Raw genomic sequence first — 13,658 nt, 5'->3', positions numbered from 1 at the left:
GGAGGGAGGGAGGGAGTGGGGGTGGGTGGGACGATGTGCGTCTAGAAAATCATGGGAGTGGCATGAGGAGTGTGAGGAAGCAGCAAGAGCTGCACTGAGAAACCTGGGGGGCAGTAATGAAACTAGCAGGTAGCATGCTGAAAATAAGCCAAAGAAGATGTTTCTGCGTGCATTTTGCAGACAGACTATGGAAAACCTTGCTGTGGGTACTAAAAGCACACATGCCCTCAAGAAGAGAGTGGTTAAGGTCATAGCAGCCAAAGACACCTCGAGTTATTAAGCAAAATGATACCACCTCTCAGTCAGCATGTGCCCAGATGGTTGCAGGCTGAGAAACTAATCCTGGAAAAGCCTATTTCCTTGTTGCCTTCTTAAATGCCTCCAGTTTGAACCACTGTCAGACACGATGGTGGAGCAGATGAATCTTTGGTATGATATACTACGGATGGTCTTATGTTCTTAAATGTTTTTGTGCTAAATGGAGAACATTGCAGGAAGCTGCTTCTCCCTCACTTATTCCTTTGTGCAGTTCCCAAATGAGCATCCTTAGATATGCGCTGCCTCTCTGCAACCATTTGCAGGCAGCCATTCCGCAGGTCTTAAACCTACCTCTCTTTCCCCTCCTGTGCAAAGAACAGAAGGAATGTCAGTGGACAAAGAAAAGATTTGCTGCCTTTGCGCTCAGAGCAGCATAGTCTTTGCAGCCATGGCAGCAGCCCCCCACTATGGTGTGCGGGCCCACTGCTGGAGGCACACAGGGACCTGGCTGCTCCCATACTGTTGGCTCTCCTCCTGATTTCCAGCTGCTAAATTGCATTAAAAGAAGGTAGGACTGTAACTGAATAATATGACTTTCCAGTGTAAGCAACTACCATAGTTGCCAGAGGGATGTGGCCCATGGAAAGAAGGAAGCCAAGATACTCACCCAGGGGGAGGGAAGTGTTCAGTGGACACTCACTATTAAAATGACATCCATGCTATTTTTCCTCTTCTAAACCATTTTCCCTATCTTGCTTTTTGTTTGCAGGCGGTGGAGGAGAGATGAACATTGCTATGAGACTGAAGCAGTAAATAATTCTTTATCATCATAACATTGCAAACCATTGCAAAATCTCTACTGCTGTCCAGGCCAACACATGTAATAAGCTACTGCCAAACAGGATGGCAAAAAGCAAGTATTAGCAGCTGACCCTGGAACATTTTCCTTGTCATTCAGGGGCATTGCTTTCTTGACTCAAGGAAGAGGACAAAGAACAGTCAAATCACACAGAATTGAGTTAATATCAGAGCTGTAAAAATGTCATGACATTACTTCAGCTCGTGTTTCCGGGGCTATGAAAAGGGATTTGAAGGATGCTATTATTCAGCCATCAAGCTGTAGCATTATTTTTATGTTCATGGGACTAAAAGAAAAACTCTTCTAGAAGAATGCTATATGCTTTAACACAGGATAATAATTTCAGTCTACAACTTGTGACCATACTCCAACAATCTATGGCAGACAACTCATTTGTTACTCAATTACATGTCACAGAAGGACAGACAGTGTATAGCAGCATAGCTCTATTGGTTTTGCCAATATACACTAACAGAAGATGCAGCTTATGTATTTTTAAACAATTTCTATAAAACAGTGTTAGATTTGTACGGAACCTTGGTGGTTTCATGCCTATTAAATTTTAATACAGTGAATAAAATTGGCAGAAAATACCTTATGAAACAGTCTTTGTTACATCTCTTCATCAGCTTCCATTTGCCAGATTCTGCTACCTTTATGCATTTTGAATAGTCCCTTACTCCTGAAACAGTCCCACTGAAAATGATGGGTTTTCTGAGACCACTGCAATGTACCTCTAATGGAGTAACAAAACCCACTGAAATGGAGTAACAAAGCCAACACTGCTAGGGAATAAAAAGGTGTGCTGAATCCTACCCCCACAGGTATACCTCCAATACAATTACATTGTCTCCCTGCAATTTTAGAAACCTGCACCTTGCCTCTTTCCACACCAACTATCATCAAGAAAGTAGGAGTGATATTATTAAGAAGTATGTTCCCTCCAGTTTGCCCCAGGTCAAGCCTGCTACCCCCTAGAGCAGGGTACTGCAGTACATGTCAAACACAGAACAACACAATGGCTGTACTTTGCTTGTGATGAAACCCAAGGAGCACAGAGTAATAGTGGCACTGTGCAGGGACACAGTGCCAGGGACAGCACAGTAGCTAGGCATGGACATGCAGCATAACTGTTCAAACAAGCAAGGAGGGTGAAAGCACAGCACTACCGGTAACACCACAAGAAAGGCTGACAGGGTAGGACAGGCTGTGAAGACACATCAGGGCCATGCTGAAGCAGGAAAGCAGCAGAAGAGCTGGTGGGGTGGGGGGTGCGCAGGTTGGTGACAAAAGGGGAGCAGACGGGTCACTGTGAGAGCCAGTATAACTCGAAAAGAGCTGGGAGCACATGAAGGGCTTCATCATGCAAAAGAGGATGGAGAATGATGTAAGAGAACTGAGGGGAAGATCTGAAAACATGTGATGAGGCCATGGGGAGCTGTGGGACAAATGAGAGAAAGTCTTTTTGCCTTTAGCTGATGTGAAGGCAACAGTCAAATCTTTCTGAAGAGGCTCTGCTGTCAGTGTTGGTGCTCATGCCAGTTGGCTCCAGCAAGCAGCATTTGTCATGGGGAAATAGGAAGCTTGGTTATGAATTCTGAAAGAAAAGACTGAAAGGAAAACTGCTTTCCTTAGTGCTCTGGGATAATGCTGGGAAGGAAGAGGCAGCTCGCAGACTTGCAACACCCCCACGAACCCACTGGTGATGTCAGGATACCTCAGTGGCTCATCTCCCAAGACTGCCTCTTCCTTCAAAAGAAGCTGCTAGTTTAATCCTTCTGCAGGCTAAAGATGTCACCAGTAAAATCCCCATTTCACCTGCACAGTGTCAGTTTATGGACTCAAATAAGTCAGTGAAGTTTGCTCCTTTAAAAGTCATTTATGATCCCGTAGGAATGTTATATGAGTGCACAACGGCATGGAGTAAGGGTGACACACTGTGTGGACAGAGAGAAGTGCAATTCCTCCCTTCCTTTCCAACTTTTTTTTGAGATATTTGGTCCTTTTTTTTTGAAATCTGAGTCTGAATTAAGGCAAACCCAAAGCAGTCCCAGTGGAGCTCTCCTTTGGTCCCTTCCTGCAAAATGGCCAAAGCCTCCTAGGTGAGCTCCTCCATGCAGCATCACTGCTGCTGTGGCAGCACAACCTGCCTTCACGCCAAGCACCCCCATCTTGGATTAAGCCAGTGGCAAGGGGCAATAAATCCGAGGATGTCCCTTGACTCTGGAGAAGATGATGAAGTTTTCTGCAACCTACTAACTGCTGCCACAAATCTATGGTAATGAGAGACACATAGCTTCAGAGCAAATGCGCAGTTAGCTGCAGATGACAATTTCTCCAGCAGTCAGTGTGGACTCCACGCTGTGCAGAGAAATGGAGCAAGTCTGGCTCAAGGAGCTTAAAGCTAAAAGAAAAAAAGATTAAGCAGCAGTTTCATGCTTTGGTTGCATTTTTAAAAGAGACTGTGAGTTTATCCCTCATCTGAAGAAAGTACTACCTTACACACAACTAAAATGGTTGCTGTGATTAGAGATCTCGATCCTAATTGCTAAACACACCGGCCAAGAGACTAAAAGACAAGTACTTGTACAAAGAAATGGTAAGAGAAGCAGAGATGAGAAATGTACGTCAGTCTTCAGAGCCCACTTTGCTGATTTTTAAATCCTTGTTTTTCCTTTTGAAGGTCCTTGCTATTCCCACCTCTGTCTTTTAGTGTATGAAATGAATGCAGTCAGTATTTTTCATTCTTCCTGATGCCCAGAAGAAGCTCTGTATAAAAGAGCCTTGTGGCATTGTTAGAAATATTAAGGCTTTTAAAAAACACCTGCTTTGTTCTTTAAATTTTAGTAAACAGGCTGCGAGATGGCATGTGCATGGTCTCCAGAAAACACAGAGTTTTAGTTTTTTTAAAAAGGAGAAGTAGCAATTCTTTTTCACTTGTGAACTTCACTTGTTACTGAACATTATGGGCAGAAACAAGCAGAACTCCCTGCCACGGGATACAGGCTTTACTGTGCTGCAGTTTCAATTCAGCTTGCCAGATCCAGTCAGTCTCATCTCCATGCCATGCTACCATGGGGTGCTGTAGTGACATTCTTCTCCCATTTAACCCTGAAGCACATTCTCACCTCGCTAGAAAATCTAGTATCTTGCCAGGCTAAGACTCCTTGTTCTGGGTAACAACAGTACTCAATAGCTGGTGTTACTGTAGAGTCTGTAGCACAGCATTCATGAGACCCCCATGTCTTTAGGATATACACTTAACCCAGCTTTACAGAAAGCATTGGAAGGACAGAGATTGGTGACTTTTCCAGAAACATACAGGTGAGCTTTGGTGGAGGAGCAGTTTGAAACATGCTATTGAACCAGAGGCTAATGCCCTGACAACTAGATCATTCTTCCCATGTAACTCTGACATCCCATTGAGTTTGAGACTGCAAATGGAGAAGCTTGGAGAAGGCAGAGCACCAAACTGAAAGAATATATCTGACTTCATTTACAGGCAAAATTGCAGAGTGGAGTGGCTGAGAATGGCAAGGTCTTGCTAGCTTTTTTTTTTAGAGGAAACAGCATCCAAGAAGAGTATACTTTATCTCTGAAATTCATAGCATGGACTGTGCTGAAACAAGGGCCTGAGCTGGGCTGGGGTGGTGACTCCCAAGAGACAAAGGAGAGCCTGTTGTCTCCAGCTCCACACAGCCGCTCAGACTTGCCGGTCCTGAGCGCTATTCCTGGCCTTGCGCTGACTCACTCAGTGACCTTGCTGAGAAAGACTCTTAGATCCAAGTCTGCCTGCCTGTAAAAAGCCATCACGGTCTCCTAAGATCGGATTCTAGTTGAAGCATAGACGGTGAACAAATATGAAATATTTCTTCTGCTTTCCTTTCAACAGCCACCCCTGGGGTGAGCAGGAACCGGACAGATAGAAGAAACTGTCCTGCTGTCCTCCTATAAGCTCCATCTACACCTCCTTCCTTAATTTTGCAATTAACTGTGACAATGAGTCTTGTTTTAGCAGTGCCCTATGGTGCACCAAGTCCTGTCTGCAGCCTTGAGGCAGGTGCTTACTCTCCTGAAGCACTTTCTGTTTATATTGACAGCTGTTCATAGTTGCCCTCTGTTCTCTTCAGTGTGACACCTCATCCTTTCCAGGTAGTGGTGGCTGGCCTTGGTGAGAGGACACCAAAGCTGCTAGCATGCGGCTGGGCAAAGAGGGCTTTCTGCTAGGGGAGCCAGGACAGGTTTGGGTTTTCTGCTTTGAGATTCCAGCCTGGCAGCTGATGCTGCTGACCTATGCAAGGACAACATGTGAAGCTTAGATATCTTATTTAATGTGGGACATAGCTACCTTTTGGGAAAGAAATGCATTGTAAACAGATTCCCTTTGTTATTTTACTAATACTACTCTGTTCTGTTAAAGGTGATTTTTAAAATCTAGTTTAATCATTGCTATTTATGCTTCTTCATCTAGGTTCAGAGCCAAACCTCATTAAAGGCAATGGGAATCTTTGCATTCACTTCTATTCGCTTCTGTTGGCTTTAGCTCAAGCTTTTATTCAGTCCCTCTTAGCTTGGACAATGAAGATCAGTGATGGCAGTTTCACTATCAGTGCCTTTGTGCCACCATGTCTCATTTCTTAAATCTTCAGCACAATGTCCATTTGTCTTCAGCAACTGCTTCCTTTCAGATTTCAAAAATAAATAAGTCCATGGAAGAAACATTTCTTTTGGCTCTGCACTGGCTGAAAGCTCATTTGCAGACATTTTAATTTTGGTAGACAGTGTCTCTTTGATTCCCTCCATCAACTCAGCACACCAGCCTGCTATTTTTGCCTCTGAGGCTTGGCTGCACTGAGTCATGTAGCTCACTCTGGTTTACTTTGGAGTTAGTGTAATAAGTGTAATAGTGGAGTGCTAGTGATAATCTCAATGCTCATCCTATGGAGTCAAGAAGCATTTACTTGTGAAATCTGACACAAAGGTGGCAGCTCAATGAAAGGAGTGCTGAGCATAGTCTTGTAGCATATGCAACAAAAAGAAAAAACAGAGTCATAATTAATGACCTTCACATCACTGGAAGATTACCACACGCTCTCTGACGGCTGGACTGTGTAGCTTTGTTGGGACCTTGCTGGCGAGTGGGACATCTGGGGCTGTCCTGGCCTCTCCCAACTGGCCTTCCAGGTCAGTGCTGAAGGGAACACCTCACCTTGCTCCAGATGCTAATCTATGGTTACTTCTATCACTAGAGGTAGCAAACAGGGTGAGAAAATAGTCCAGTACAGGCTGATCCAAAACTCCCACTGAAGTTTGCACTAGGCAGCATGAGGAAGGGAAGGCTAGAGGGGGGTGTACCATTTATAACACAGCTTTTAAAAACCTTTGGACTAAGCATCAGTACACGGTAGGTCTTAAATGAGAAATGGGGGAACAGTGCCCCTCTGGTAGCAAGTTAAAAAGCTCACAGTATAGGAGTCCAGCCTTGTACTATTGGTTGAATTAACCCTAACACTTTTGTGATCAATGTGGCTAGTGTCTTGATTAATGCGAGTGCTCTAGAATCACCAGTGGTTTTCTGTCTTGCCACTGTCAAGGCCTCTCTGTGCTTTTCCTTCCTCTAAGGCTTCTCTCCCTCCACTCCAGTTATTTGAATCAGACAGGTCTAATTGAGGATTGTGCTTTGGAGATGCGAGCAGAAACCTTCAGTGTAAAGGGAATGTCTGCAGAGTACCATGGATATGAACTGTGTTTCTCATTCTCAGTCTGAGTGGTAAGAAAATCCTGCTTTATCCCCAAAGAGAGAGGGAGAGAGAGTAAGAGGGAATTAGAATCCAAAGAAAAATAAATAAAATGAGAATTCTTAGTTGCTCACTCTGAGAAGTACAGCTGGATGAAACCCATTTTTCTCACACTTTGAAGTTCATATTCTGGCGAAGGAAAACCTTTCACATGAAATCTGGCCTCTGTCTAAGGAAGGTCACTGCAGAGAGAAGATCTGGATGAAGGTACCTCAAAGGGATGAAATATTTTTCTTACCTCAAATGCTGTGTATGGATGAAACCTGGCTCATGAATTTCTTCCTCATTAGGTGGATATCTTTGTCTTTCTGCCACAGACTTTAGCAGAACAAAAATAGTGATCAAACCCTGTGCCTGTCTCCTTTTGTTGATGGCTATTTATTTTCCTTAACATTTCTCTTGTTTTGTACTCTTGGCTCAGAAGTCTGTCTACTGCTCCAAACCAGTTAAATCTTCCTAAGAGCTGTATGGGCCCAAGGCCTAGATTATATTTATAAACTGTAAGGATCTCCCCAGGCAGACTCAGTTATAAAGGCTTTGAGTCAAACAGCTACAAGGAGATGCTCAAAGACAACCTCAGAGAGAAAACACAAAGAGATGGAACATCACACATTTCCCCCATGTTAAAGTTTATAAAAAGAGAGTAGAGTTCAAAGTGCTGTATAATGGGAGGTAAGTAATCTTGATCCTTTAATCTTCCATGTTTCCAGCAAAAGGATGGAATATTCTGCTTTCCTCTGGTGTCTGAACACATGTGTTTAAGAAGGTTTTTTGGCAGGTCCACACATCTTTGCACCAGTGCTAGTGCAAGAAAGACTGCATGAAGGAAGAGCAGCAGGGCAGGCTGGGACTGGGGCTCAGACAGCAGTGGATGCAAGCACCGACAAGCTTCGACTGGACAGCGAAGGAGAAACCTGTCAGGATGCTAAGCAGGGATGGATAGAAGGTCAGACCAGAGAAAAACTCCTCATTTTGACAGTTTTTAAACAAAAATAAAATTGCTTGCAGTATATTACTTTACTTTTGCTTTGTTGTTGTTGTTAAAAGTGACTGACAGGCCTCTTCCAGCTTTGCTTTGTGGCTTTGGATGATTCATTAAACCCTTCTTTGTCTTGTTTTCCCTTCTTGTATAAAGAAGAAAGTTGCACAGAAACTCTGTTAATGACTCTGTGTGCTTCCTGTCCTTCCCTCTGAAGCTGTCATCCCACAGAGGAGCAGCACGTCAACAGAAACATGCCCATGACTCTACTGGCCCCACAACTCCTGCTATTAGGCTTCTAATCGCTTGCATACTACTGTGTATTTGAACAAAGATGCGCAGGAAATGTTTTTCCCAGCTAGAGTAACATTTTGTTCCCATTCTGTATGTGAGCCAAATGGCGTTTTGTTGAGGCCTTATTTTCTGTTTTTTTCAAAACAAAGGAATAAATAAGCAAACATGTCTGCAAGAAGCTGAATGAAACAATCAAAGGACAGCCAATGGACTTGTTGCACCAAGGACTCCTGCAAGATGTGAGAGTACAGCTTTTGGACCTAATTCAGGCTAATGTCTTAAAACCAGACCTGGTACACACAGATCACCAAGTTGCAGGCAAGGCTGGGATGGTGCTTTCTTTCCCTAGAAACTGCATCCCTACCAAAAGTTATTCCAAACTGAGACTTCCCACAGAAGCTGTTTTGATAACATGCCATTTTCCAATGAAAAATATTTTCATCAAAAAGTTCCCCACCCTCTTTTCTCACAGACTGCCAATGTTAACTTGGCTTTTGATTCCCAAGAGACTAGAGGATGTGTGTCTATAAAAGACAGTCTGACCAGATTGTGGAGAGAGGCACATCCAGCTATGACTTTGTAGCTCTGCTCAGGACTAAGGCAGCTACCACTGGCAATGCTACCATCTTCGCAAGGGGATGTGGGATTTGGGATGGACTATGTATCCTGCCAAGTAATGGATTTGTTTACTGGCTTGGGACCCATATATAGCCAGCACCTTGCCTGTCTTGGAGGTCAGCATATGCCTCCAAAGCACCCTATACATTAAAAAAAAAACCAGCTGAATTAATGGGACATGCACTGTTTTATCCCAGAACAATGCAGTCAACTGGAAGGCACATCCTGCCTGTTCCATCACCTCTTCTGGGGGCTTGAATTTACAGGACATGGAAAGCTGTCCATCCAAAGAGTGATCTAGGTCCTCTTAGGAAAATGATAAAGAACTTGATACAGCACACTGCAATGACAATTTACTGGCTTGCCAATTTACTGTCCTTAAAAGAGGTAGTCAGTACCCTTCTCCTCACCTACCAAAGGTAACTCACACAAAAAAAATGTCTTTAAATCCATTATCACATTCTGCTTGCTTCTCTTTCTGCAGGCAAAGCTCAGTGCTGGAAGCCCAAGCTGGTGCTCACTAGCATAGCACACAGTTGTGAATACCAACTCTCTCCAACTGAAAGGGCATGAGCTGCTTTGAAGAATACATCCAATTTGCAGAACATGCCTCTGGTCAGGACTGTTTCCCTCAAGCTGACAGGAAAGGCTGTCCTGGCGTCCAAGTGCCTCTACCTGAAGACACAGGGCAAAATTAGCCATCTAAGATTTAGGCTTATAGGCTAAACTTGTCTCTTCCTTCTGCTATTGTTGAGGTTCGCCAAGATGGGGTGCGTCAGAAGAGCCTATCTCAGCAGTCACTAAGCAGGGCAGCCTAGATGACTAGCCCAGATTAGACACTTAATATTTGGACAGCTGTGTTTCAGTTAGACACATTTGACTAAGGCTAAACACAGCATGCAGTGGAGTATGTAATTCCAGGCTATGCTCTGATCAACAGCCATTCCCTCTGCTATGCTTCCTAGATACATGCTTACTTATGACGAACACTGAGAGGAGCAAGACAAAGCGAAGGAGTTCCCAGCTCTGGTATCAACCCCTGCTAAGGAGATAAAAGGTAAAAATTCATGTAATCCTCTATGTCAGGCTGATGTCATAAAGGATGGAAGATACTCCAAGGGCTGGCCAGACAAGACCCTGGGTCAGTCTCTAGTTAGCACAGGTCTTATAGACTACACTGCCTTGGTCCTACAGAACACATAGTGCTTCATGGTTCATGAGGCCATAGCCCTGATAATCCAGCCAAATTCTTACAGGTTATTGCTTTCCATCCCAGCTGTCTAGTATTTCCACCAGACAGTGCAATCTTGACTTCTATGTTACTATTATTTTAGTTAGTTATGGTCATACTGATACAACTGCCAGGTGCCTTTGCACTTCATTAGGAAGTGAAATTACCTTTTCTAGCCCTTCTTCAACTCCCAGGAGTATTGTGAGGCTAAGCTACTTTTTAATATTAGTAAGGTGCTTTGAGTTCCTCAGATAGAATTGTCACGGCAAAACAAGCTGTACAATTATGAAGAGGTTCTAGTCCAGTTAGCAAACCACTTTTCCCATCTGTCCATACAGAACATGCTGTTGTCTTAGGGAAATCTGCTATGCTTTGGAAAAGCTCTAACAGGTTGCTACAGGCATATGAAGATGCTCAGGAACAAAATGTGCCATTCTTACAAATGCATTTTTGATTTTGAATATTTTGAAGGAGAAAATAAAGAATTAAAAATAGTTCCCAGGACCATTTGGCCAAGTTCTCTGATCAAATCCCTTGCAAAACTACACAAAATAAGCATTTAATCTCCATTAAAAGATCAATGAAGTTTATCAACAGATAAAAGACTATCTGGGGCATTACACAAACACAACCTGATTGTTAGCAGCTGGTCAGTAACCTCCAATGAATTCTTAAACACCTGCCTGTAAGTCAAAAATAAACTACAATTAAGCTAGAATTTTCATTCTTCAGTTAAACTTCCTATAAGATTGGTCTTATATTATTTATTATCTATTATTGGTCTTATATTATCTATTATCCATTATCCATAACTATTCAGAAGTCTGTTACCACAACACAGATCTGGGGCGAGTTGTATGTTCTAAAAATTAATTTTAGGCACAGAAAATGCATTTGTCATCTGAAAAATGATCTGGGCATTGATATGAAAATTAAAAAAGCATTACCTGGTGACATCATGTGATGTTGAGCAAAGTGTTCCTGTGCATGAGAAATGATGCTTCTTGTTCATAAACCTGGAAATATCTGAGGCTATTCTATGTTCAATTTATTGTTTGAATTTTTGGACATTTCTACACCAGGTATCAATTCTGATATTCTGATATGCCCATGTTCCTTGCAGGATAACATGGATTTGTAACCCGCAGAACCATACCTATGTCTCACTTCGCTCTAATGCACTTTAATGTAGCATACATATTTGTTACATGCATTGAGAATTTAGAAACATACTAAAAAGAGTAGTGAAAAACTTCTTAATACCGCGATCAAAGTTCAGTTTCACTAAAACCCTTGATATATGTACAATATAAGGTCTAATGCACCTGCTCCTTTTGAAAATTAACTGAGCAAGAGTAACAAAAAAATGCAAACAAACCCTGTAGTTCAGCCATGGGGACTGACAGTGCTTTACTGTAAGGCTGTAAGAGGTCATTTAACTCCAGTGTCTCATTTGTGGCATTATTGGGAATGACAGTCTATGTGGGCAGCTGTAGAGCTTCCACCGCTCTCTCATTATCACTATAGCGTAGTGGTTTGTGTATGTTAAAGCCGTATAACTGGTATGTGCGTTGCAATAGCACAGAATAGCTCCCTCCCTGTCACCTGAGTGCCAGCTGCATTTCCAGAAGGGCCCCTTACATGTACCAGGACATCTCCCAGGACGCCTGGCACTAGCTAAGCAGTTTCTAACCCTCACAGCTGAGGCTGCACTGGCCCAGGAGGCACCTGTGGCTGAAGAAGCAGCCCTGAACCTGGAAAAGACTGTGCTCTCCCAGGGCCGAGGCGAAAGGGGAAGCTACCTGTGTGTCCCCTGCCAAAACCACGCTGTGCCCCACCATCACAGGAGTGCTCACCCCTGCTGAAATCCTGCCAGACATGGCAAGAGCAAGGGCATGCAGACAGGCTGGAAGCCTGATGTGTGGGTGGATCTGTCTACTCCCAAGAGCCTGGAGATAATGCTCAGGTGACACAGAAGCAGCTGCTATGAGAAACCCATGAGAGATCAGAGAGGCAGCTGTGCTATATAAATAATAACACCATTTAGGTTGCCTGAAATATCCTATTCAAACAAGAAACTTTTTCTGTGCCCCAAGAGCAAGGATTACACAGTGGTAGCTGCTGTGAGAAGGGAGGCAGCAGGGCAGGGAGGATGGAGGTGGCATTCCAGCAGTGTACACTGAGTGGCATAAAGAAAAACCCAAACTGCTAAATAACTAGGGGAAGGAGGGGAAAGACAGCGCTACTACAAGAGAGTCTGTTTCTCAGGTGGTGTCCCTCTGCACTCCCCCTCCCTGTGACCTGGCACCCGGAGCACCCGGAGCCGGGAGGGAGATGCCGACACCCTGGCCACCCTTCTGCCTTTGGGGGAAGCAGGGACAGGACTGGGGGAAGATGTTGCCACCTGATGAAGCTCATATAGCTTTGTCTTTGCAGGGACAACCGATACTGGGAGGCAGCGGGGGACAACCCGGTTCATTTCTTTGCCCCATCTCGGGCAGCAGCAACAGGAAATCCAGGAGCTCTGTGAAATGACAGGGAGGGAGAGAGAGTGAAGTCCCTTGCCTCGGCTGGTGACGTCTCTCCTTCCTCCTTTTTTTTTTTTTCCTGTCCCTATAAAGAATCTCGGGCTCGCATCAAACTTCCCAGCGAAAGCAAACCAAACCAAGAGGGGTGGGGGAAAAGGGAGAGAAAAACACCTAAGGCGGGATCTGGCCATGCCCAAGCCCCGCTGCCTGTCAGCTGCCTGCTCCAGGCGCTGCGGGGTGCCCCCCAGCAGGTAGCCAGGCTGGGGTACCTGGAAGCTCCCTCTCATCCTGCCTCGCAAACTCACTGAAGTTGAGAGATTTGTTCTTCCTCCTGATCTCTGCAGCACCTGCACCTCCCTGGATAAATACATCTAAGAGGAGGCTTTTCAGTTCAGCCACCTTATCCCAAACTCCAGGCGAAGGGCTGCTCGGAGCAGCGACTCACTGACTGGAGGAAACTTTTTGCCAAACTTTTCTGGTGCTTTGCTCTGCTTTATTGACCCCTTGAGTTCCTTTGCACCACCCAGACGGGCTGGGGAGCCTTCTCTGCTCAGGCAGAGTAACATCCCCCCCAGGCACCCCATGAACTACAAGAGTGGGAGGAAACAAGGAATAAATTTATCGTGAAGAGAGGGAAAAAAAACCCCAAAAGCCTAAAAACTTGCACCTCGAGAAGAAAGGAAGGAAAACAAAAACTGCAGCCCAAGGATAAAGCAGTGAATGGAAAGAACAATTTAACTGGGATCAACAAGTGGGAATTTCTGCACGCCGTGCTCGTCCCCTCCCCTCCCGCTCCAGCCCGAGGGCTGTCAGAAACTTATCGCTGGCAAGAAAACTTGTCCCCGTTTGCGGACTCCGGCGCCTCGCAAGGGATATAGCGGTCACCCGCTCCGGCGATGGGCCCCAGGCCGAGCGCCGCCCTGGCCGTCTACGCCCTTCAGGGGCTGTTCCTGGTGCACGGTAAGACCCGCTCACACCTGGGTTTGCTCCTTCTCCCCCCGCGCGGCTGAGTAACGGGAGCGCGGCGGGACCTGCCGTCCTCCCACCTGCGCCACGCCCGCGGGCCGCGCTGCTCCCCGCGGCTCCTGGGGCC

General features: G+C 44.9%; 1 protein-coding gene and 1 long non-coding RNA gene across 4 annotated transcripts in view; one reads left to right on the top strand and one right to left on the bottom strand.

The window, feature by feature from the left end:
• Positions 1 to 13,629, bottom strand: part of LOC113479970 — a 24,257-nt gene extending 10,628 nt beyond the window's left edge. The window contains exons 1-2 of the long non-coding RNA XR_003398402.1: positions 13,543 to 13,629; positions 12,442 to 12,561 (exon numbers count right to left, since the gene is read on the bottom strand). This is a non-coding gene — a long non-coding RNA (uncharacterized LOC113479970). The remainder of the gene's footprint in view (positions 1 to 12,441; positions 12,562 to 13,542) is intronic.
• Positions 12,691 to 13,658, top strand: part of LOC113479969 (vascular endothelial growth factor receptor kdr-like) — a 142,215-nt gene continuing 141,247 nt past the window's right edge. For all 3 annotated transcript variants that reach the window (XM_026848430.1, XM_026848429.1, XM_026848428.1), the window contains exon 1: positions 12,691 to 13,525. In XM_026848430.1, the coding sequence (XP_026704231.1) occupies positions 13,462 to 13,525 (64 nt within the window). In that variant the 5' untranslated portion in view covers positions 12,691 to 13,461. The remainder of the gene's footprint in view (positions 13,526 to 13,658) is intronic.

Source organism: Athene cunicularia (genome assembly GCF_003259725.1).
Source record: "Athene cunicularia isolate RWA chromosome 4 unlocalized genomic scaffold, athCun1 chr4_part3, whole genome shotgun sequence".
NCBI classification, from domain to species: Eukaryota; Metazoa; Chordata; class Aves; order Strigiformes; family Strigidae; genus Athene; species Athene cunicularia.
Note: the sequence above shows the minus strand (reverse complement) of the source record. Positions and strands in the feature narration are given on the sequence as shown.